The sequence below is a fragment of the Triticum dicoccoides genome, chromosome 1A, assembly GCF_002162155.2.
Source record: "Triticum dicoccoides isolate Atlit2015 ecotype Zavitan chromosome 1A, WEW_v2.0, whole genome shotgun sequence".
Taxonomy (NCBI): domain Eukaryota; kingdom Viridiplantae; phylum Streptophyta; class Magnoliopsida; order Poales; family Poaceae; genus Triticum; species Triticum dicoccoides.
This window is the reverse complement of record NC_041380.1, coordinates 349,850,739-349,876,512: the sequence shown is the minus strand read 5'-3', so window position 1 is coordinate 349,876,512 and position 25,774 is coordinate 349,850,739. Positions and strand designations below refer to the sequence as shown.

Here is a 25,774-nt window from a genome sequence, read left to right as displayed (position 1 = left end):
ATCTGAGCACATGCTCACTGCTTGAGCTATTCTCCTCCATCTTTTAGCTATAGAACTTGTTGGAGACTTCATATCTCTCAACTCGGGTATTTGCTTGAAATATTAACTTCAACTCCTGGAACATCTCATATGATCCATGATGTTCAAAACATCTTTAAAGTCCCGATTCTAAGTTGTTAAGCATGGTGCACTAAACTATCAAGTAGGCATCATATTGAGCTAGCCAAACGTTCATAATGTCTGCATCTGCTCCTGCAATAGGTCTGTCACCTAGCGGTGCATCAAGGACATAATTCTTCTGTGCAGCAATGAGGATAATCCTTAGATCACGGATCCAATCCGCATCATTGCTACTAACATATTTGAACTTAGTTTTCTCTAGGAACATATCAAAAATAAAACCGGGGAGCTAAACGCGAGCTATTGATCTACAACATAGATATGCTAATACTACCAGGACTAAGTTCATGATCAATTAAAGTTCAATTAATCAAATTATTTAAAGAACTCCCACTTAGATAGACATCCCTCTAATCCTCTAAGTGACCACGTGATCCATATCAACTAAACCATGTCCGATCATCACGTGAGATGGAGTAGTTTCAATGGTGAACATCACTATGTTGATCATATCTACTATATGATTCACGCTCGACCTTTCGGTCTGAGTGTTCTGAGGCCATATCTGCATATGCTAGGCTCGTCAAGTTTAACCTGAGTATTCCGCGTGTGCAAATGTTTTGCACCCGTTGTATTTGAACGTAGAGCTTATCACACCCGATCATCACGTGGTGTCTCAACACGAAGAACTTTCGCAACGGTGCATACTCAGGGAGAACACTTATACCTTGAAATTTAGTGAGAGGTCATCTTATAATGCTACCGTCGATCTAAGCAAAATAAGATGCATAAGAGATAAACATCACATCCAATCAGTATAAGTGATATAATATGGCCATCATCATATTGTGCTTGTGATCTCCATCTCCGAAGCACTGTCATGATCACCATCGTCACCAGCGCGACACCTTGATCTCCATCGTAGCATCATTGTCATCTCGCCAACTATTGCTTCAACAACTATCGCTACTGCTTAGTGATAAAGTAAAGCAATTACAGGGCGATTGCATTACATACAATAAAGCGACAACCATATGGCTCCTGCCAGTTGCTGATAACTCGGTTACAAAACATATCATCTCATACAACAAAATATAGCATCATGTCTTGACCATATCACATCACAACATGCCCTGCAAAAATAAGTTAGACGTCCTCTACTTTGTTGTTGCAAGTTTTACGTGGCTGCTACGGGCTAAGCAAGAACCGTTCTTACCTACGCATCAAAACCACAACGATAGTTCATCAAGTTAGTGTTGTTTTAACCTTCTCAAGGACCGGACGTAGCCACACTCGGTTCAACTAAAGTTGGAGAAACTGACACCTGCCAGCCACCTATGTGCAAAGCACGTCGGTAGAACCAGTCTCGCATAAGCATACGCGTAATGTCGGTCCGGGCCGCTTCATCCAACAATACCGCCGAACCGAAGTGTGACATGCTGGTAAGCAGTATGATTTGTATCGCCCACAACTCACTTGTGTTCTACTCGTGCATATAACATCTACGCATAAAACCAGGCTTGGATGCCACTGTTGGGGAAGGTTGTAATTTCAAAAAAAATCCTACGCACACGCAAGGATCATGGTGACGCATTGCAACGAGAGGGGAGAGTGTTGTCTACGTACCCTCGTAGACCATAAGCGGAATCGTTTATCAATGCGGTTGATGTAGTCGTACACCTTCACGATCCGTCACAATCAAGTACCGAACGACGGCACCTCCGCGTTCAGCACACGTTCAGCTCGATGACATCCTCGCCTTCTCGATCCAGCAAGAGGGGCGAAGTAGTAGATGAGTTGTGGCAGCACGACGGCGTGGTGATGGTGTTGGTGAAGAACAATCTCCGTAGGGCTTCGCCTAAGCACTACGAAAACTATGACAGAGGATAAACTAGCGGGGACGGGGTTGCCAGCAAACGGCTTGGTATTTCTTGATGTGTCTTTGGTGCTAGCCCTGCCCCTCTATTTATATGTTGAGCCCTGGGGTCGAAACTTGGAGCAAAAGCCTCCTCAAAGTCGGTTTTGCCCGAAAGGCAAGAGTCCCACTCGGACTCCAGGACCAAACGCCACAATCCTTGGCGTTTGGCCCAGACGCCATGGGCCTCGGCATCTGGCCCAGGGCCAGGCGCCAGGGTCTCCGGCGTTTGGCCCCCTGGCCTCCGCAAAACTCCTTTTGCACCGACTTATAGCCCCGTGGGCCTGACCCCTTGGCCTAACCATATCATCTAATATATGAATCTTTACCTCCGGACCATTCCGGAGCTCCTCGTCATGTCCGTGATCTCATCCGGGACTCCGAGAAACATTCGGTCACCAACATACATAACTCATATAATACTATATCGTCAACGAACGTTAAGCGTGCAGACCCTACAGGTTCGAGAACTATGTAGACATGACTGAGACACTTCTCTGGTCATTAACCAATAGCGGAACCTGGATGCCCATATTGGCTCCTACATATTCTGCAAAGATCTTTATCGGTCAAACCGCATAAGAACATACGTTTGTTCCCTTTGTCATTGCTATGTTACTTGCCCAAGATTCGATCGTCGGTATCTCAATACCTAGTTCAATCTCGTTACCGGCAAGTCTCTTTACTCGTTCCGTAATACATCATCCCGCAACTAACTCATTAGTTACAATGCTTGCAAGGCTTATAGTGATGTGCATTACCGAGTGGGCCCAGAGATACCTCTCCGACAATCGGAGTGACAAATCCTAATCTCGAAATACGTCAACCCAACAAGAACCTTTGGAGAGACCTATAGAGCACCTTTATAATCACCCAGTTACGTTGTGACGTTTGGTAGCACACAAAGTGTTCCTCCAGTAAATGGGAGTTGCATAATCTCATAGTCATAGGAACATCTATAAGTCATGAAAAAAGTAATAGCAGAATACTAAATGATCAAGTGCTAAGCTAACGGAATGGGTCAAGTCAATCACATCATTCTCCAATGATGTGATCCCGTTAATCAAATGACAACTCATGTCTATGGCTAGGAAACTTAACCATCTTTGATTCAACGAGCTAGTCAAGTAGAGCCATACTATTGACACTTTGTTTCTCTATGTATTCACACATGTACTAAGTTTCCGGTTAATACAATTCTAGCATGAATAATAAACATTTATCATGATATAAGGAAATATAAATAACAACTTTATTATTGCCTATAGCGCATATTTCCTTCAGAGGGATCTAAGCCATGTTACTTGCTTCAAGTGTGGGAAGACTGGACAATAGGCCACCGATTGTACTGAAGCAAAGAATGGAAATGGCAATGGAAGCTTTGGGAAGAAGCCCAACCCTTTCAACAAGGGACAAGTGAACCACGTGAACGTGGAGGAGGTTGAAGAGCAGCCAGATGCAGTTATCGGTAAGTTTTTGGTTAAGTCATTTACCGCTCTTGTTCTTTGATACTGGTGCATCGCATTCATACATTTCAAGGGGATTTGTGGACAAGTTTAAGTTACCCACTTTAGCCCTTAGGACACCCTTGCTAGTAAGCTCACCAGGTGTAGAGTATATGGCCAGCCGATGGTGCGACTGGATACCCTTAACCATTGGCAGCCATATTTTCCCCTCAGACCTAATAATTCTGGAGTCACAAGGATTGGATGTGATATTGGGTATGGATTGGCTATCGAAGTATGGAGGAAACATTGATTATGCTAGCAAGTCAATTCTGCTCACCACCCCGGAGGGAAGAAGGATTAAGTACGTATCCAGGCATACACCAAAGAGGACTCATGTAAACTCCCTCACAGGCGTTGTTCAAGAGGAGGTGCCTGTAGTGAAGGATTACCCGGATGTATTTCCAAAGGAACTACCAGGCATGCCACTGGATCGAGACATTGGGTTTTTGATAGAGCTATGCCAGGCACCGGACCAATATCAAAGAGACCATACCGGATGCCTGCAAATGATCTGAAGGAGATTAAGAAACAGATTAAGGAGTTATTGGAGAAAGGTTACATTCAACAAAACTCGTCACCATGGGGAGCCCCAGTGCTCTTGGTTGAGAAGAAGAAGAAATCTCTAAGAATGGTGGTTGACTATCGTGCACTAAATGAAGTGACGATCAAGAACAAGTACCCACTACCAATGATCAATGATTTGTTTGACCAGCTGCAAGGAGCTAAAGTATTTTCCAAGATCGATCTACGATCAGGATACCACCAGCTGAAGATCCGAGAACAGGATATACCTAAGATAGCTTTCACCATAAGGTATGGGCTATACGAGTACACGGTTATGTCATTTGGATTGACCAACACCCCTGCCTATTTCATGAGTATGATGAATAAGGTGTTCATGGAGTTCTTGGATAAGTTTGTCATGGTGTTCATTGATGATATTCTGGTATACTCGAAGAATGAAGAGGAGCACAAGGAGCATTTGCGTTTAGTTCTCGAGAAGCTCAGGGAACATCAGTTATATGCAAAGTTCAGCAAATGTGAGTTTTGGTTGAAGTAAGTTGGATTCCTTAGACATGTTATATCAAGAGAAGGTATAGCAGTAGACCCTACAATGGTTCAGCCAGTCACTGAGTGGTTGGCACCCACTTCAGTTGGAGAGATCCGCAGTTTTCTGGGACTCGTAGGATATTATCGGAGATTCATCGAGAATTTATCTAAAATTGCGAAGCCCATGACAGAGTTGTTGAAGAAGGACACTAAGTTCAAATGGACAGAAGAATGTGAGGCCAGTTTTTAGGAGTTGAAGAAATGTCTGACTACAGCCCCAGTGATGATTCTGCCAGATATACGCAAGGATTTCCAAGTGTATCGCAACGCGTCTTGCTTAGGACTTGGAAGTGTACTTATGCAAGATGGAAGGGTTGTTTCGTATGCCTCACATCAGCTTCGACCACATGATTTAAATTATGCCACGCATGATTTGGAGTTAGCAGCAGTAGTGCATGCGCTCAAGACCTGGAGACATTTTCTTATTGGAAATCATTGTGACGTGTACACGGATCATAAGAGTTTAAAGTACATTTTCACACAGAAGGAGTTGAATCTCAGGCAAAGGAGATGGTTGGAACTTATAAAGGATTATGATATGAAGTTGCATTATCATCCAGGCAAGGCCAATGTCGTAGCAGACGCTTTGAGCCGGAAGAGTTACGCCAATACTCTCTTAACGGGAGGGTTACCACATGAGTTAACTGAGGATTTCCGGGAACTTCATTTGGAGATAGTTCCTAGAGGTTTTGTTGCAGCATTAGAGGTTCAGTCAACATTATTGGGAAAGATTCGAGAAGCTCAGAAGGATGACAAAGAAATTGCCGAGATAAAGGAGAAAATGAGCAAGGGAAAGGACAAAGGTTTTCGTGAGGATGAGCACGACACCTTGTGGTTTGAGGACCGTGTTTATGTACCCAATAATGCAGAGATCAGGAAGTTGATACTTCAGGAGGCTCATGACTAGCCATACTCGATACACCCCGGAAACACCAAGATGCATTTGGATTTGAAGGAGCGTTTCTGATGGACTGGTATGAAGAAGGATATTGCCGAGTATGTAGCTATATGTGATGTATGTCAGAGAGTGAAGGCAGAACATCAGAAGCCAACAGGATTACTGCAGCCTATGCCGATACCCGAATGGAAGTGGGATAAGCTTGGCATGGATTTTATCACCGGGTTACCCAGGACCCGGTCGGGATATGACTCTATCTGGGTAGTAGTTGATCGCTTGACCAAAGTGGCTCACTTTATCCCAGTGAAAACCACCTATACAAGTGCGAAGTTGGCCCAGATATATATGACCAGGATTGTATGTTTGTATGGAGTTCCAAGCACTATCATATCAGATAGAGGGACACAGTTTACTTCAAAGTTTTTGCACTAGCTGCATCATACTTTAGGAACCAGGCTAGAGTTTAGTACTGCCTTTCATCCGCAGATAGATGGACAGACCGAGAGAGTCAATCAGATTCTAGAAGACATGTTGAGATCTTGTGCGCTCGATTATGGATCTAGTTGAGATGACAATTTGGCCTACACGGAGTTCTCATACAACAATAGCTACCAGGCCAGTTTAAAGATGGCACCTTTCGAAGCTTTATATGGACGGAGGTGCAGGACACCGTTGATATGGGATGAAGTTGGAGACCGTCAGTTGTTTGGACCAGACTTAATTAAAGAGTCAGAAGCGAAGGTTAAGCTAATTCGAGACAGACTGAAGGTAGCTCAGTCCAGGCAGAAAAGTTATGCAGACTCAAAACGCAAGGAGGTATTCTATGAAATCGGAGACAGGGCATACCTTCGTGTATCACCGCTGCGAGGAGTTAAACGATTTGGAGTTAAGGGAAAGTTAGCCCTGAGATTTGTAGTACCATACCGAGTTTTGGAACGTATGGGAGAAGTAGCCTACAAGTTGGAGTTACCCGAAGGACTGTCAGGGGTTCATGATGTGTTTCACGTTTCCCAGTTGAAGAAGTGCCATGCAGAGATGGCCGATATTCCTCTAAGAGATACAGTGTCCATGGAAGCAATTCAGTTGGATAGTGATCTGACCTACGAGGAGAAACCTATCAAGATTCTCGAGTTTGCCAGCCGAATCACATGCAGTAAGGTTACCAAGTTTTGCAAAGTTCAGTGGAGCCACCATACCGAGGATGAAGCCACCTGGGAACGAGAGGACGATCTACGGAAAGACCACCCACACCTATTTTCTAGCCAACCCGAATCTTGAGGACGAGATTCATCTTAAAGGGTGTAGGTTTGTAACATCCCAAATTTCCAATTTGGAATGTTATACATAGGTCATTCATGCATATCATATTTTATTGCATTTCGTTTCGCGATCCTCGAAATTCTAAGCAACTCAAGGACCCATGGAGAGAGTTGGGGATTTCATCGTTTTCATATTTGAATTGTTTCAAATATCGAAACAAGGATCATTTTGGTTTTAATTATTTTTCTCTCCAAAAATATTTCATATTAAAATATATGAGAGGAGATAATATGACTTCTCCAAAATAAATGAAATATTAGAGGAAAATATTAAAATCAAATAAATAAATTTATTTGTATTTTATTGTAATTTTATTTGAATTAGAAAAATATGCATTTTTCAAAACTGCATTATTAGGCCAAGAAAATGTTCACTTTGTCCTAAATATTTTATTTAGACGATGATTTTTTTGGCATTTTTAGATTTTTATTTTATTTATTAGGATTTTTTAGGCGAAATCTGTTTTTTTAAGAGAGAGTTCGCGGGCGAACTGGGCCGACCCAGCTAGCGCCAGGCCACGGCCCGGCCGCCGCACCGCCTCGCCCCGGCCGAGTCCGGCCGACGCACGTCGTCGCCGCCGCTGCCAGTCCAAGGAGGACTCCTCCTCCTCGACTTCTTCCCCAAGCCGCCGAACCCACTTCCTCCCTCCTATTTAACCCCCCAGCCGCCACCCCTCCTTACCTCTTCCCGCTCCACCGCCGCACCCCGCCGCCGAGCTCCGCCGCCCGCGCTGCCTCGCAGCCGCCTTCGCGATGCCGCCCGCTCACCCGCGTCTCTTGCCGCCGCGCTGCACGCCAGAGCCGCCGCCGCCGCCGTTCGCCGGATCCGAGCCGCCGTTTTTTTGGTTTAGGTAATAAAAACCGGCCGATTTTTTTAGAAACCCTAGATGTGTTTTTTTATTTTTATCGATTCGGTTTTCTCGCTTTAGTTATTTAGCAGACGTTCGTCCGTTCGTTCGTTTTAACGAACGGTTTTTGCTGTTTAGGTTCTGAGAGCTAACGTTCGTTCGTTAGTGTTTTCTTTTTATTTTTCGCCCAGGGACCTATCCGTGATTACTTTTATCACAGATTAGCCCCTGATATTCAAACGCCTGCCGTTTCTTAACCGTTTGTCCAAATCCAGTGAAACCATCGCCAAAATCTTCGTCTCGAACCCCTCTTTCTGTTTAATCAACTTGAACAAGGTTTTGACAAACTAAAAATTTGGTTGCAAGTAGATTTGGTTTTGAAATTCTTTTGACCGTAGTTTCAGTTCCGTAGCTCAGATTTGATCTTCAGTTGATTTTTCAGATTTGATCTTCTTATTTGAGTTTTATCCGTGCATCTTTGCTTGATTGCTTATGTATGCTATTGTTTGTTTGCGATAGAATTCCCGGAGTGCGTAGCGTACTACTACGAGTCACTAGATTTTGTGGATCATCAGCAAGGCAAGTAACACTTTGATCATACTCTTTTCTTACCTAGTTTTTATGCATTAGTTACAACCCTCAAACATTGCATGAGTAGGATCTCTTAACATGCGGGTTTTGGGAAGTAGATGATGAGGTAGAACCTATTGCCCTTTTATTATCAAACCCTTGGGAGTTACTCCTATGTTATGCTTATATCGCCATGCTATGCTCGTAAACGTGGATTGGGTTTGAGAGTATCCATGACAGATGTGAGGTTATTAACTAATGGTGAACTTAAGGTGGCTACTTAAATACACATCTGGGTGGATTGGTTGCGGGCACCTGGAGAATCCAGTGTTGTCCTAGGATATCCTGGAGTACCCGTGTGATCATTCGTATGGTTCGCCACCCAGGCTCAAAGGGATCATAAGATTATTCATGCTACAAACTTCCGTGTGCAGCCACAAGCTATTATGGGCTCTAGCATAGTGCAGTAAGTTGCATGACCTCTTCCAGTGGTAGGCTAGCAGATGTAGGGGATGTAGGTTGGTACGGTCTACTCGGGGTTAGAGTTAATGTTTCTGAAAAACTGTGTCTCGGTCATCCGTTTCTCAAACACCATGTAGTGCGAGAAATCCAATGGAGGAGAATGAGTCTTGTGGGGAAAAGTGCGCAAACCTCTTCAGACTGTACAAACTAATCATGGTTAGCCGTGTCCCCGGTTATGGACATCTTAAGTATCTGGATCTTGGATTATCATATTAATCTCATCACTCTATTACTTAATTTGTTGGGTTGTTAATTACTTTCTAATTGGGATTGAGTTGGAGGAACCTTCTCAATGTTTAACAACTACCATGATAGTTAAATAAAATATGTTCCTTTGTTGTAGGAAAAAATTGGCTTTTCACAAAACATTATAACCATAGAGCCTCCGCCAGCCATATATGCATGTAGTGATAGCATTTATCTGTTCTATGCTCTACTGTGTTATATTGCTAGCATATTCCATGTGCTAACCCGTTTTCGGGCTGCAACGTATCATGTTGTAGACTTTTCAGACGAAGAGTAAGGTGCGCTAGGTCGTTTGTCATGCACTCAGCTATGCCGTTGGAGTTGATGGACTCACTTTATCTTCCAAATCTTCCGATGTTATCTTATTTAGATGGCCTTAAGCCATATTTACTGTAATAAGTTCTCTTTTGAGATATTCGATGTAATAAGTGTGTGATTGCTACTCTGTTATAAATCCTTCGAGTACTTTGTGTGTCATCATTACCGATCCAGGGATGACATTTATGCACAGAGACTTGACCATCTGAGGTCGGGTCGCTACAAACACGAATTTGTAACTTCATTGATTTGTAAAAAAAGATCATTGATTTGCAAAAAGTTCACGCATTGTGAAAAAAGTAGACAAATTTAAAAAATTTGAAAAAGTTCATCAATCTTCAAACATAATTCACCAATTTGAAGAAATTCATCGAGTTTGAAAAAAGTTCATTGATTTTAAAAAAAATCACACACTTGAAAAAAATCATCAATTTAAAAAAAGTTCATCAACACGAATTTGAAACTTCATTGATTTATAAAAAAAGATCATTGATTTGCAAAAAGTTCACCCATTATGAAAAAAGTAGACGAATTTAAAAAAATTGAAAAAGTTCATCAATCTTCAAAAATAGTTCACCAACTTGAAGAAATTCATCTATTTAGCAAAATAAATCATCGATTTTGATAAAAGCTTGTCGATCTTGAATAAAAAATCATAGTTTTTGAAAAGTTCACTGATTTGAAGAAAAGTTCACGTGTTTCGAAAAAAGTTCATGAATTTGAGAAAAATTTCGTGTGTTCATGGATTTTCAAGACCAAAATTGTGGATTAAAAAAATTCACAAATTTGAAGAAAAGCTTATGGATTTGAAAAAAGTACACAAAATTAAGAAAAGTTCATGGTTTTTTTAAAAAAATCAAGATTTTTAAGAATAAAATAGAATGAAAAAAATAAGAGAAAAGGAAAAAAGCAGAAGAAAAAACGGTCAAAAAACCAAAAACATGGAAACCACTCTTTTTTAGCGTTGTATTCGAAGAACAATAAAAGTCACAACATCTTAAGGTGTCCCGTTGGTTATCCACGGTTTGTACGATGCCTAAGGTCTTGAGTTGGAATCACGTCGAGTACGATGCCTGGGGTCTCGAGTTGAAATCTGAAAGTGTAATTAATACCCAGGTGGTTTTGGTAATTAATAACAAAATATGTGTCATTGATCTAATGCACATTGATAATAGATTTCAGAGAAGATCAATGATTGGTGAGGGAGTCCTGGATTAGGGGGTCTCCGGATAGCCGGATTATATCCTTTGGCCCGACTGTTGGACTATGAAGATACAAGATTGAAGACTTTGTCTCGTGTCCGGATGGGACTCTACTTGGCGTGGAAGGCAAGCTAGGCAATACGGATATGGATATCTCCTCCTTTGTAACCGACCTTGTGTAACCCTAACCCTCTCCGGTGTCTATATAAACCGAAGGGTTTTAGTCTGTAGGACAACAATCACAACATACAATCATACCATAGGCTAGCTCTAGGGTTTAACCTCTCTGATCTCGTGGTAGATCTACTCTTGTACTACCCATATCATCAATATCAATCAAGCAGGACGTAGGGTTTTACCTCCATCAAGAGGGCCCGAACCTGGGTAAAACATTGTGTCCCCTGCCTCGTGTTACCATCCGGCCTAGATGCATAGTTCGGGACCCCCTACCCAAGATCCGCCGGTTTTGACACCGACATTGGTGCTTTCATTGAGAGTTCCTCTGTGTCGTCGCCGTTAGGCTTGATGGCTCCTACTATCATCGATAGCGATGCGGTCCAGGGTGAGACTTTTCTCCCCGGACAGATCTTCGTATTCGGCGGCTTTGCACTACGGGCTAATTCGCTTGGCCATCTGGAGTAGATTGAAAGCTACGCCCCTGGCCGTCAGGTCAGATTTGGAAGTTTGAACTACACGGCCGACATCCGCGGAGACTTGATCTTCGACGGATTCGAGCCACAGCCGGACGCGCCGCACTGTCACGATGGGTATGACCTAGCTCTGCCGCCAAACAGTACCCCAGAGGTCGCGCCCGCATCAGCTCCGACCCTGAGCTTGGAGCCAACTGCGCCAATCGAGGACGGGTGGTTAGACACCGCCTCAGGGGCTGCAGTCTCAACGGCGATCGAGCTGAACACCAGCCTAATCCTCTGCGCAGCCTGTGACTCCAAGGTGCCGGACTCTTTTTCTGACTCCGAACCGCCTGCGCCCCTCCCAATCAAATCCGATTGGGCGCCGATCATGGAATTCACCGCCATGGATACCTTTTAGCACTCGCCCTTCGGCGATATTCTGAATTCACTAAGGTCTCTCTCTTTGTCAGGAGAGCCCTGGCTGGATTGTGGCCAACAGGATTGGGATGTGGACGACGAAGAAATTCGACACCCACCCACCACCCACTTAATAGCCACTGTCGATGACTCAACCGACATGCTCGACTTCGACTCCGAAGACATCGACGGTATGGACGACGATGCGGGAGGCGAAGAGGAACCACCGCCCACAGGGCGCTGGACGCCCACCTCATCATATGACGTATACATGGTGGACACACCAAAAGAAGACGACGACGAGGAACGGAAGGACGCAACGAAGGCTTGTTCCCTCGAGAAGCAGTCAAAGTGGCGGTGCAAGCGCCGCCCCAAATCCCGCCTCGGCAGAAATAACGATCATACAGACCCAGCGTTGGAGCAGGGCGAACCACCGCCGGACCACGGCTATACGGAGAATCAAACCAAACAAACCAATTCTGTCAAAGATGATAGTCCGGACGACATAACGCCGGACAGGCACCCGAAGCAGCAGAATGCCCGTCAAAGGCTTGTTGCCACCGCGAGGAGTCTGAAAAAGCAGAAGCAAAGACTCAAGGCTGCGCAAGACACACTCCAAATCAGATGGAGTAAAGTACTCAACACAGCAGCGAAGTACGGCAGCAATCGCCCCACCAAGAGCTACCCAAAGCGGAAGTTGCTACCTGAATTCGATGAGGAGGCCTCAGACCCCCCACAACCAAAAATTAAAACAGCCATCTGGCTGGATAGACGACCTCACGGCCAACATAAAGCGGCAAGCAATGCCGCACATAAGCCAATATGCGGTCTACGCGAGGGCTCGCATCAAAAGGAGGGCGAAACCAGATCCATATATGGACCACGCAAGCGTGCTCCAGCATACGATGCAACACAACAAACATCTGAACAACGTGGTACACCCAGATATAGGGGTGCCGCACACCCCCTATGTTTCACCGATGAGGTGCTGGACCATGAATTTCCAGAGGGATTCAAACCCGTAAACATAGAGGCATACGATGGAACAACAGACCCTGGGGTCTGGATTGAGGACTATATCCTCCATATCCACATGGCTCGGGGAGATGATCTCCATGCCATTAAGTATTTACCCCTCAAACTCAAAGGGCCAGCTCGGCACTGGCTTAAGAGCCTCCCCGAAAGCTCCATTGGAAGTTGGGAAGAGCTCGAAGACGCCTTTCGGGCAAATTTTCAAGGGACTTATGTCCGACCTCCGGACGCGGATGATTTGAGTCATATAACTCAACAGCCCGGAGAGTCAGCCCAAAAGCTTTGGAACATGTTTCTTACTAAAAAGAACCAAATTGTCGACTGTCCGGACGCCAAAGCCTTGGCAGCTTTTAAGCATAGCGTCTGTGACGAATGGCTTGCCAGACACCTCGGCCAAGGAAAGCCGAGAACAATGGCCGCATTAACAAGCCTCATGACCCGCTTTTGCGTGGGTGAGGATAGCTGGCTAGCCAGATGCAGCACCAGCGACCCCAGTACATCCGAAGTTAGAGATGGAAACGGGAAATCACGGCGCAACAGCAATAACAAACGCCGGAATAAAGAAGACAGCACGAGGAGCATGGCAGTAAACGTCGGATTCAAAAGCAATCGGCCAGGTCAGCAAAAGCCGCCCTCTAAAGGTGCTAGAGATGAACTGTCCAGCCTAAACAAAATTCTAGACCAAATATGTCAGATCCATAGCACCCCTGGTAAACCCGCTAATCATACCCACGGAGAATGTTGGGTCTTCAAGTAGTCCGGCAAGCTCAACGCCGTACACAAGGGGGAGGATACACCAAGCAAAGACGAGGATGAGCCTCTCAAGCAAGACACTGGGGAACAAAAGAAATTTCCACCAGAAGTCAAAACAGTAAACGTTGATCAAGGGGAGAAACAAAACGGCACTCCCAGAAAAATATGCCCAAGGGCCTATCACCGCGGAGTCCTGCCACTGGTCGTCTCAACTGATCACTTTCGACCATCGTGATTACTCAGCAAGTATTCGGCGTGCAGGATGGGCTGCCCTGGTATTAGACCCAATAATTGACAGATACCACTTCACACGAGTCCTGATGGACGGTGGCAGCAGTCTCAACCTGATATACCAGGATACAATCCGCGAAATGGGGATAGACCCAACGAAAATTTGCCATAGCAATACTACCTTTAAAGGAGTAACGACAGGCCCAGGGGCTCATTGCACGGGCTCCCTGCTACTAAAGGTTATATTCGGCTTCCCCGATAACTTCCGTAGCGAACATTTAACCTTCCACATCGCTCCATTCCAAAGTGGCTATCAAGCACTACTTGGACGTGAAGCTTTTGCTCGCTTTAATGCAATACCACATTACGCTTCCCTGACGCTCAAGATGCCCGGTCTACGCGGCATCATTACAGTGAACGGAAGTATTAAGTGATCCTTGCGCGGAGAAGAGAATGCGACTGCCTTGGCAGCCGCACACTAAAAACGGCCTCGCCAACTAAAGTATTTGATAGGTCGTCAAGACCACGGACGCGGTTAGACAGGTCCGGTGCTGCTATATGTAATTTATACCGGATTGATGGCCACACCCCTATTACAAATACAAGGGGGCCAACACGCGCAGACAAGTGGCAATTTATACTCATTTCTAGTAATACATGGTTTCTTTAAAAAAATATCTCTCTGCACGACAACTTTTTCACCTAAATTCCTCTCTTTTACAGATGACCATCGTGCTACACCCATCCAGGATACGGCACAACGGAGACACAGGCACAGACGTGCAGCAGGGACCCGTTCCAAGGATTCTTTTTAGATTAAGACCCTGCGTAAACCTTTTTTATTGTCTCTTGTTGATACACATCCACCGAATTCTCAGCACAATTGAGAAGGATGCTGACGTCTTGGCATGTGGCCACGTCAGAATAATGCACGTACCTGGACACAAGAGGCTTCTTACAAAGGGCACTATTTAGGCCCAGTTTATACCATAAAGACTGAATACCTTAGGGAGTGTTCGGCGTCGCGAGTTTGGCATTATATGCATCAGCTCTGAATCATTGTCTTTGGTTAAATGTTGGGTTTGCCCGGCTCCTGTGTTTTGGTGCCTTACATTTCGCTTTATCGGCTAAGGCAGCACCAGGAGAACTACTGCGATTGTGCCCTGGTTCATCCAAACGAGCACCTCAGTAGAGAAAGCCGAAAACTGACTGTCATGATATAGCGTGAGACTGGTCAACCACTCGATGACCTATCGGAATGTTAGAATTCCTCCGCCTTAACGAAGGGACGTTTTCCGGCCAGGCATGTACGCACCCCGAAATCGGGAGAGTGCGGAGCCACCAGGGGCTATCTAGTAGCCCCACTGTCAAACTCCTATGGCTAAGTGAAAGTATTAAAGCATTATAGTCTGGTTGCCTCGTTCGCTACACTATCACCTCCTTAATAGGACCAAGACGTTGGGTTAAGTGTGAACACGCGTTTTTCGTGAGCACCTCCGCATTATATGTGTGGGGGTTGAAGCCGGCGGCTGCAATCTTTCAGGTTATACACATGTATACATAAACGGCCGCACAGGAGGCATCATACTACTTTCAGGCAAAAGTATAAACATAGCCTTATAAAATTTCATAAAAGCATTGTGTTTACAATGAGAATACATATCAGTCAAACATAATATTCTTCGAGCACTGGGCCTCTATCAAACGAGCACCCTCGAGAACCTCCTCGAAATAGTGCTCGACAGTCACTCGGCCTATGGCCGAACCCTGCGCCGCAACAGTGGTAGCGTCCATCTCCGCCCAGTATGCTTTAACACGGGCAAGGGCCATCCATGAGCCTTCTATGCACGCCGACCTCTTCATCGCATTAATGCGTGGCACCGCACCAAGGAACCGCTGCACTAAACTGAAATAGTTGTATGGCTTTGGCTTTTCCGGCCATAGCTGATCCATGACAGACCTCATGGCGAGTCCGGACAACCTATTTAGTTCGGCCCATTCGGCTAGCTGATCAGTCAATGGAAGCGGATGCTCTGGAACGTTGAATTGCGACCAAAATAGCTTGTCCACTTCACAATCCGTTTGACCTTGGAAGTATTTGGCCGCATCGGCAGCGCTCGCCGCCAAGTCCATATACTCATCTGCTGAACTCCACAGCCGTTCTAGAGGGGCATACCATGGATCTCCGAACTTCCTCCGTAGCATGAAGGGCTTCCCAGCCGCAATATCCCCGGCTTCCCGCAGCTCCTCCTTCTTCGCTCTCATAGCAGAGCGGGTGTCTTTGCCCGCCATCGTGGCCTTCTCAAGGTCCGTTGCCTTCGCTCGGTTTTCTTTTCCAAGGAGCCGGCAATGGTCGGCAGTGTCTTTTAATTCTACGGCCATCTTGGCCATCTTCTCTTGGCTCTCGCAATGTGCGGCCTTCTCGGCTTTCAACTCTTCGGCCGCCTTCAAAGCAGCCGCATTACTAATCATCGATTATTCCTTGGCTCGGGCAAGTTCTGCCCGCAAGGATTCCATGGTGGCAGCTCCATCTGCAGTCACAACATATTAAAGATACTGGCATCATGCTACTCTTACTATGTGGCGTTCACCAGATAATAACACTTACCATGTGCGTCATCAAGCCTCTTGTTAACAAGCTCGATGTCAGCGTCTGCCGCATCCAGTTGCCGTTTTAATTTGGCAAACTCACTAGTTCGGCTAGCCACCGGAGCTTCCACCACCTGCACATACGGGAAGTCTGGTTATTGCCTGGGACTATGATCCTTTGTTCGCCGCTGTTCTCGACGACAACCAGAGTCTCAGGGGCTACTATCTACACAGGGCACACCTAACATGTGCGGTACTATCACATATTATCTCACGTACCTCAAAGCCTATCAGTAGACTTATAAAGGCTTCATGTAATCCGCTTTCGGCAGACGAAATTCTCTCCATCACCGTACCCATCAGCGTACGGTGTTCTTCTGAGATGGCCGCTCGTCCCACCAGCTCCCTCAGAACGTCCGACCGCATACCAGATGGTGCCGGACTCTTTTGTTTGCTCTCTTCGGGAGCCGGACGCTGGGGACTTCGGGGGTCTATGGGATTATCTTCTGGCCTCACCGTATCCGGAGAGGCCCTCCGTGACGACACTTCGAGGTCGCCCGCTTCTTGAGCGGAGGAGTCCGGGGGAGGCATTTCGCTCTCCATCATCTCTGGAAGAAGATCCCCCGAAGACGAGCTCAGCTGAGAGGGGCTAAGGCCCGAACTGCAAGATATATGCGGCGGTTATTTTCTCAGAAGAAAGATAGTATACCTTCACTATTAAAGTATTTTTTGGATCACTTACGGCTCGTTGGAGGGCTGATCCCCCCGCGGACTTTGTGCGGCAAAAGCACCCCCCGAGGCAGGACCCTGTGTGGGAGACTTCTTCTCCCGTTTGGAGACCTCGGCTTCAGGATCCTCGGAAGCAGTCCTTTTCCTCCCCCGGTTATCCTCCTTCATGGAGACGCTCATTCCCTCGGTGGGAACTAGCAGTGATGGGGGCCCGCGTCCGCCCGTATTACCCCCCCCCCCTGTATCTTCCTTCGAGGGCTCTGGGCAAGGTGCGAGCTCGAGCATCTTTTCCAATACCGGATTTTCCAAACCCTCAGGGAGGGGGGCCAAACACCGAATCATCTTCGCCTTTGTTAGCCAGTCCTGGTCAAAGAGCAAACTCTCAGAAATAACTTCATGATGAATAAAATACAGTGTGTTCGGCTAGAGGATTTCTTACTTGTTCGGCGGCGCGGTTACTGCTCAGGCCCACATCCTCGGTAGTATCCGGACACTCTATTTGAGGTTCAAAGAATGACTTGTACATCTCCTCGTGTGTCAGGCCGAGGAAACTTTGAATGGCACGCGGTCCTTCTGGGTTGAACTCCCACAAGAGAAGGGGCCGGCGTTTGCAAGGCTGGACTTGACGAACCAGCATAACTTGTATTACCACGACCAAATTAAAATCTCCCTCGAAGAGATCTCGAATGCGGCTTTGTAGTATAGGCACGTCCTTGGCTGGACCCCAGCTCAGACCTCTGCTAATCCATGACACTAGTCGTGGTGGGGGGCTCGAGCGGAAAGCGGGGGCAGCCGCCCACTTGGCACTTCTGGGAGCCGTGGCGTAAAACCACTCCCGTTTCCATAATTCGGACACCTCTGGAAAGGAACCTTCGGCCATGGAGCTCCTACCATCTTGCCTATTGATGCACCTCCGCACGCTGCATGTTGCCCCGCGATCATCTTCCACTTCACTTCAAAGGTCTTGAGCCACAGGCCGAAGTGAGGGGTAATGCGGAGGAAGGCCTCACACACGACAATAAATGTCGAGATGTGGAGAAAGGAGTTCGGAGCTAGATCGTGGAAATCTAGCCCGTAATAGAACATCAAACCCCTGACGAAGGGATCCAGAGTGAGGCCTAGGCCTCGGAGGGAAGTGGGAGACGAACACGACGTTCTCGTTGGGTTCGGGAGTAGGGACGACCTGCCCTTGAGCAGGAAGCCGATGCGAAACCTCGGCGGTCAGGTATCTGGTCTCCCTCAACTTCTTGATGTCCTCTTCCGTCATGGAGGAGGGCATCCATCGGCCTTGAAGGCTGGATCCGGACATGATTGAAGATCAGGAGCACCTAACCTGGGCTTTGGGTGTTGGAACTCGAGGCGGGCAAAGGGTTCGATTGAGCACGAGAGGGAAAAAGCGAAAACCTTGTCCCTTTATAAAGAGGGTGAATATCAAGCGTCCTCTCCGTAGTCGTTTAGGACTTGCCTATAATCTAGGAGTCCTAGACACGGTTGGGTTACCCACGACCGCATTAATGAGAATCCCGTAATTGGGGGAACACGATCTCTGCTTTGACAAGACGTGCCAAGAAACCGCCTCGCGTTATGTGTGGAGCTAGTTGAAGAAAAAAGGTTCGAACAATCACCGGGCTATGACATAACGTCATGCTACCAAAACAAGTCAGCAAATTGGATTTGCAAAAATATTATTCTCTCTACGGCGGTATGTGGAACTTATTTTGCAGGGACGGACACTATCCTCGTATTCAAATTCTTCTGTGATGTATTCAGAGAAGGAACCCGCCTTGCAATGCCGAAGACAATACTGCGCGTCGGACTCATCGTCATTGAAGCCTGGTTCAGGGGCTATTGAGGGAGTCCTGGATTAGGGGGTCTCTGGACAGCCAGATTATATCCTTTGGCCGGACTGTTGGACTATGAAGATACAAGATTGAAGACTTTGTCTCGTGTCCGGATGGGACTCTACTTGGCGTGGTAGGCAAGCTAGGCAATACGGATATGGATATCTCCTCCTTTGTAACCGACCTTGTGTAACCCTAACCCTCTCCGGTGTCTATATAAACCGAAGGGTTTTAGTCCGTAGGACAACAATCACAACATACAATCATACCATAGGCTAGCTTCTAGGGTTTAGCCTCTCTGATCTCGTGGTAGATCTACTCTTGTACTACCCATATCATCAATATCAATCAAGCAGGACATAGGGTTTTACCTCCATCAAGAGGGCCCGAACCTGGGTAAAACATTGTGTCCCCTGCCTCCTGTTACCATCCGGCCTAGACGCACAGTTCGGGACCCCCTACCCGAGATCCGCCGGTTTTGACACCGACAATTGGCATGCCAAAGACTAATGGATGCGGACCCCTCAAAATACAAAGGATAAAGATTTGCAAAGCTTCAAGACTCTACATTTTTGGTCAAGTGATCCAAGATCACATTTAGTCCATAGGAAAGCCAATACTATTAAAAGGGGATGAGGTTTTGATCATGACTCAATTACTCAAGTGCTTAGTGATATTGCTCCAAAACCCTCAAATATTTCTCCACTTCCATCCTATCCAAAACCCTAAAGTTGATCTCAGTCCCACCGGAAAGCTCTCATCCAGACCCACCGAGATTACCATATATGATGCCATATGCCAAACCCTAATACTTTGGTGCAACCTAAATGGATCCCGGTCTCACCGAGATGGCCTGACCAAGTTTCTGTGATGAAGTTGCTTCATTTCAGAATCACCAAGATGAACAAATCGGAATTTCTGAAACAAGGTATTTCCCTGGCCATCGCACTTCGGTCCCACCGAGTTGGTATGATCGGTCTCACCAAAAAGCTTAATGGTCAAGTCTTTTGCACTAGTCAGTCTGACCGAGATTTTCATGTCGGTGTCAACGGGTTGGGTCAAAGAGTTGTAACAGTTGGATTTTTGGTTCTGCCTATTTATACCTATCCACCACCACCTACTCCCTGAGAGAGCCATCAAAAGGAGACACAACTTGCACTACTCATTTTCTGAGAAGAGAACCACCTACTCATGTGTTGAGATCAATAGATTCCAATCCAACCATTTTGAACCTTGATTTCTAGCCTTCCTCAAGTTGATTTCCATGCAATCTCCTATCCTACCAAAGCCAAATTTGTAAGAGAGTGTTTGAGTGTTGGGGAAACTATCATTTGAAGCACAATAGCAAGGAGTTCATCATCAACAACACCTTCTATTACCTTTTGGAGAGTGGTGTCTTCTAGATTGGTTAGGTGTCACTTGGGAGCCTTCAAGATTGTGGAGTTGAACCAAGGAGTTTGTAAGGGCAAGGAGATCGCCTACTTCGTGAAGATCTACTTTAGTGAGGCTAGTCCTTCATGGACGTAAGCCATAATGGAATAGGCAAGGTTGCTTCTTCGTGGATCCTTCGTGGGTGGAGCCCTCCGTGGACTCATGCAACCGTTACCCTTTGTGGGTTGAAGTCTCCATCAACGTGGACGTACGATAGCACCACCTATCAGAAGCATGCTAAAAATCATCATGTCTATATTGCGTTTGAAATCTTCAATCTCTCCTTTACGTTCATATGCAAAGTCTTTACTTTCCATTGCACAACTCTTAGACTTGCATGTGCAGGGTGTATTTGACTTGGTAGAATTGCTAAAATTTGCCTACAACTAAAATTGGAAAAATGATAAGTTTTATTTGTTCAAGTAGTCTAATCACCGCCCCTTGACATACTTTTGATCCTCCAGAATCACATCGGCCATGGATTATTTTGAATTTCAACATAAGAGAAAAAAATCTGTAAATGGGCCGGCAAAGATGCTGCATAGGATTAGGCTCCAATTCCACCACTAAACATGAGCCCGTCGATGCCCGCACCCGTCCAAATCTAAGCCCGGCAAGAGCCCATGTAAGAACAAAGCAACATGATTTGGATATTTTTTTTGCTGATGTCCACATCAGGAGAGCAAGTAACTAAGGTGTACACCTTGCGAGAGCCCCTCAAGGGTCAATTTTCGTGGGCTGAGAGCACGCCACTGGCACGCTCTCAGCCGCCCCCATGTGTCGCGTGCTGGGGCTCCCTCATTATTTTGTTTTTGTTTTTATTTTTCTCTACGTGTTTTCGGTGTTTAGATGGTGTTTCTATTTTTTTTGGCTTTTCACTTTCCATCCGATTTTCCGTAGATTCTTGAGAGAGAAAATTGCTTAAAGAAAACACATTTCTTTTCTTCGTGCCTCTCGGAAAGGGAAAATAACATGTTTTTTTCATGAGAGGCACAAGTTTTCTTTTTGTGGAGGCATAGGTTTGCTTCCGCGAGAGGCGCACTTGTGTCTGTCCGAAAACAAACAAAAATGCGCTTTTTCGGTAGAGGCACATATTTGCTTCCACAAAAGGCACAGGGAAAGGAAAAAACGTGTTTTTTTGTTTCCACAAGATGCACATGTTTGCTTCTTGTGGAAGCACAAGTTTGCTTCGGCGAGAGACATAGTTGTGCCTCTCGAAAACAAAAACATTTTTCACAAGAGACACGGATTTGCTTCTTGTGGAGGTACAAATTTGCTTCTGCAAGAAGAACAATTGTGCTCTCGGAAAGGGGAAAACGTGGAAAAAAACGTGTTTCCGGCTACGTGTTTTTTCTATCGTTTTTTATGAAAAAAAAAATCATTGGAACCTATTAGCATGGGATCCAGTTTCCAGCTTCATTTTGGTTATGAAAAGTATTAGAGGTTGGTCAAGTCAGTATTTGGGAGGAGCTCCATTGCGGTTTAGTTAGTTTCATTGGCACCACGAAAACAAAAGCCGCCGTCAAAATTGGTCAGTCTGAGAGAGGTGGACGTCCTTAAGTATCTGGTGAGTTTGGTAGGTTTGCTACGTTCATCAATTAGGAAGAACCTTCATAATTGAATGTTTGAACAACAATCATTTTTCTTTAAAAGGGAATTTTTTTTTCTCCTTTTTGTATTGATCCTTATTCTATTTATTTCGGCCTCTATACTTCGATCGGGATATTGGACATAGAATGCCACTTTTTAGAAAGTAAAATAGGAGTAATTGGCCGTGACATGAAAAAAAGAGAACCATTCAGAACTCATCATTTATCGGCGTATGAACGATGAGAAAGAAGCAATAGCTGTGTGGTCTCGAGCATACTACCCACGGCACAAGTTTGCATTTTCATAATTCGTGTCTACTCGTCATTTCAGGAGTTATGAAAATGCAAGAAAAGATGCTAAATCTGATGATTGATTGAATTATGAATAGGAGTAGACTTTTGTACTGTTGTTGTTCAAAGGTGGAGCATTTTTTTAGGAAGTGGAGCGATTTGTTTGGTTCTTTGGACAAAGTGATGGACGTAAATTAAACTCAACTAAAAGTTACTTCGGTCTTGCTAAAGCACATCTAGATGTGCTCTAAATATTATACATTTAAGTTTTATGGCGTTGATTTTATGCGGAGAATCGTGAGGTTTTTTTTTTACAGTTTTGCTAGAACTCATCTAGATGAGATTTAATTTGGTCTCATTCACCTTTTATAGCCATTGGATGTGATGCTATAAGATGCATGTGTGCTGACGTTGGTTGTATTCATTCTTGTTTTTCAGGTGAATGAGACCAAATTACGTCTCATCTAGATGAGTTCTAGGTACTCCCTTTTTTTAATGTTTTGATTTAGTCATTGTTTGATTTAGTCATTTAGATGTGCAATAATTAGGACATGTTTTTTTAAGGTATCTAGGACACATCTAGTTATATCCAAGTTATTTTGTCGAGTACCCCGCAAAAAAAAAAGTTATTTGGCGATTGTGCTGTGGTGCTTCGTACGCGGTACAAACCCGTGTGTTGAATTTACTCGTTGTCCATCTGTGAAGTCCACACCATGTCGACTGTCGTACCAAATTTCTGCAGAGTAGAGCATCGATTGTCAACAAAGGTTCTTCCATAAAAAAAAAGAATCTGAAAGGCGTAGCACACCGTACAGCTACACACATTACTCAATACAGATTTTGATATATACTACAAATGAATTTAGTTCTGACATTTTAATTCCAGCCACGATGTGAAGGGACGAAAAAATCATTCAGAAAAAATAATACACTGCCGGATTATTTCCCCCGGACAGGCACAAACAGCTATAGACGAGATCAACGTGCAAAACAAATGTGTTAGGAAATGTAGTAAATCGTTCAGATCATCTAAAAGGACTAGAACTTGATTGGGTTCTTCCTCCTGAAGCCATCAGTTTGACTCGCCATTCTGCTCCGGCTGCTCCAGCTGGTAGAAGGGTATCTGCTGCTGCTGCTGCTGCTGCTGCTTGTGCATCTCGAGCATCTGGTTCTGGCAGCGGAGCTGCATTTGCTGCGCCAGGTTGCTGGACGAGCCCGCGTCGCCGCCGCGCTCCGACGTCGCCGACTGCTTCAGGCGCTGGACCTCGCCGGTGAGCGCCTCGTTCAGAGCTGCTCATAGAGAAACGGGGTAGTTGTTCAGGATAAACTGGTTACTACCAAAATACAGCACTCCTACAAATGTGGAATGTTCAATTAACAAAGCAGATTAAGGATCCATGGCAGCAGCAGTAATGTGATGTGAATGACGAAACATGCAAGGTGATTGCGCCACTTGTGTTATCTTACGACTGCCGGCCTCTTGTGACAGGGTTAGTGCCCGTCGACATCGTGACATGAACTAAGGCGACGGAGCCTTCTTGGATTTATTAACAGGTTAAATATTCTTGTACTATCTTGTATGGTAGAAAAAGAAGCAGCCAAGAAATGGATCCGGCGCCTGACGGAGTCGCCTCGTAGTCCGGTCATTCCAACAAAACGCATTATAAATCTCGTCCGGCTACATGCCGGCAACTAATTAACAGCTTCGTCAGAGGACAAGCTCTCGATGATTAGAAAATAATAACAACATGCGAGAGCCTTGCTAATCGTATCAGTGTCGCACTACCTCTACATGGTGACGACTAACGGGCAAACGCAACCACGCCGACGCGCGCACCACGACCGACGACACAGACGAAATCGATGGTTCGAACAGAGTTGCTCTGAATTTTGTGTGCGAGAATTGGATGGTTGCTCACCGTCGCGCAGCTGCGCCTGCTGCTCCATGGCCTGCAGCCGGAACTTGAGCTCGTTGTTGTGCGTGGCCAGCCCCGACGAATCGCGCTGCAACAAAGAGGAGGAGGAGGAAGAAGAAGATTTTAGCGCCATAGAAACTGTGGATCATCGAGTGACCGGTGGCCAGGAACATTGCGTGCATAGTGCACGCACGGATGGGTGGTCGTCTGGTGGATGTACCTGTAGGTGAGTCAGCTGTGCGGAGAGGGTGGTGGCCTCCGTCTGCAGGATCTGCACCTTGTGCTCCAGCTCGGCGATGTACCGCATCCGCCGCTCCTTGGACCGCGCCGCCGACTGCCGGTTGGCGAGCACCCTGCGAGGACCGGCGCAATCGGAGTGACATGTCATGTCAGTCCAGCTCGGTAGCAGCAGTGCATTGATGTGCATTGTGGCTAGCTGTGACGGGTGCCTACCTCTTGACGCGCTTTGGGTCGGCGAGGGCCATCTCGGCGAGCTTCTCGTCGGTCATGATCCGCTTCATCTCGGCCGGGGTGAACTCGCCGCTGCCGAACTCCAGGCTGAACTTGCTCGGCTCCCCGCCGTTGGCCGAGAAGCTCAGCTTCCCCATGAGGCTGTCCATGGACAGGCTCCGCGCGTGCCGGGTAGCCGCGGCCGCCGGCTCCCCGGCGGCGTTCCTCTTCCTGCCGGCCTCGCCCCAGAGGAACACCTGGCTCTCGACGCCGCTGTAGTCCTCCGACTCGTTCTCGCTGCTGTCGGCGCCGTTGGCCGGGGGCATGCTGCTCCCGCGGCTGTCCCCGTCGGAGCTGTTCAGCCCGTCCATGCCCTCCATGCTCATGAACGCGTTGAACAGCTCGTCGCCGCCGCCGCCGCCGCCGCCGCCGGCGCAGGGGAGGCCCCAGCCGGACTCCGTCTTGGGGGACGGCGGCGGGAAGTAGCCGAACGGGACGTCGCTGCGGGAGCGGCGGTGCGCCTTGCGCGGCGCCGAGTCGTCCTGCATCGGCATGCACGCGTCCGCGACGTGCAGGGAGTGGGAGCCGGCCCCCGAGGGCGGCGTCGGGGGCAGCCCCGCCCGCTGCCTGCCGCCCTGCCCCGGCTGCGACCCCATGCCCCTGGCGCTGGTCGCCGCGAAGGACGCGGGCAGCGGTGGCACGGCGGCCGCCTGGACGTGGCGGTGCATCAGCTCGTTCGTGGTGCCCATGTCCCGGACTGGCCTGGCAGAGCGGTGGCGCGCGCGCTCTCGTGTCGTGTGCTTGGGATGGGACGGAGGTGGTGGAATGATGATGCGCTCGTCTCGGCAGAGTTTGTTTCGCGCGGGGTGCCCGTGCCCACGCGGTTTGGAGGGCCTATTATAATCGCTGCGTGGCCGAGACCGGAGAGGCCTTCCCTTTTTCGTCCAGGTGGTGGCCCATCATTCCGTCGTGGGATTCTGCCGCGAGCCGGCAGAAGCAGGCGGCAGCGGCAAGCGGCAGGAGCATCCGCTTCGGGCTGCCCGCCTGCTCAAGTTTTTTTACATGGCTGGTTTGGAAGAACGCTCGAAGTGTGTACTCTAGTCATATGTACGGTTTCCATATGCATGTCAGGGTGGGTGGTCGCTACTGAAGTTTTTGCCGCTGATGGGATCGTGAATCGTGAAGGTGGTGTTGTGAGGAATACAGTTGGGCAGCGGGTGGGCAAGGTACCGGATGAGTCACTGGCCAGTGGCCAATTTACTTGCACGCATTGCCTTGATTTCATCAACAACCATCG

At 46.9% G+C, this 25,774-nt stretch overlaps 1 protein-coding gene across 1 annotated transcript; it reads right to left on the bottom strand.

Moving 5' to 3' along the window:
* Positions 1–22,927: 22,927 nt before the first annotated feature.
* On the bottom strand, positions 22,928–25,329 carry LOC119288823 (transcription factor RF2a-like). The gene is made up of 4 exons (XM_037568377.1): positions 24,481–25,329; positions 24,248–24,380; positions 24,031–24,115; positions 22,928–23,401 (listed from the first exon to the last, which is right to left on the bottom strand). The coding sequence occupies exons 1-4, from the start codon at positions 25,224–25,226 to the stop codon at positions 23,184–23,186; spliced, it is 1,182 nt and encodes a 393-aa protein (XP_037424274.1). The 5' UTR covers positions 25,227–25,329; the 3' UTR covers positions 22,928–23,183.
* Positions 25,330–25,774: the final 445 nt, after the last annotated feature.

Bases quoted from the DNA above. Each gene is read 5' to 3' on its own strand.
- LOC119288823 (XM_037568377.1), bottom strand. From the start codon at position 25,226: ATGGGCACCACGAACGAGCTGATGCACCGCCACGTCCAGGCGGCCGCC. The intron at 24,381-24,480 runs GTAGGCACCCGT...CGGTCCTCGCAG, and splicing joins GACCCAAAGCGCGTCAAGAG to GGTGCTCGCCAACCGGCAGT. The intron at 24,116-24,247 runs GTACATCCACCA...TCTTTGTTGCAG, and splicing joins CACAGCTGACTCACCTACAG to CGCGATTCGTCGGGGCTGGC.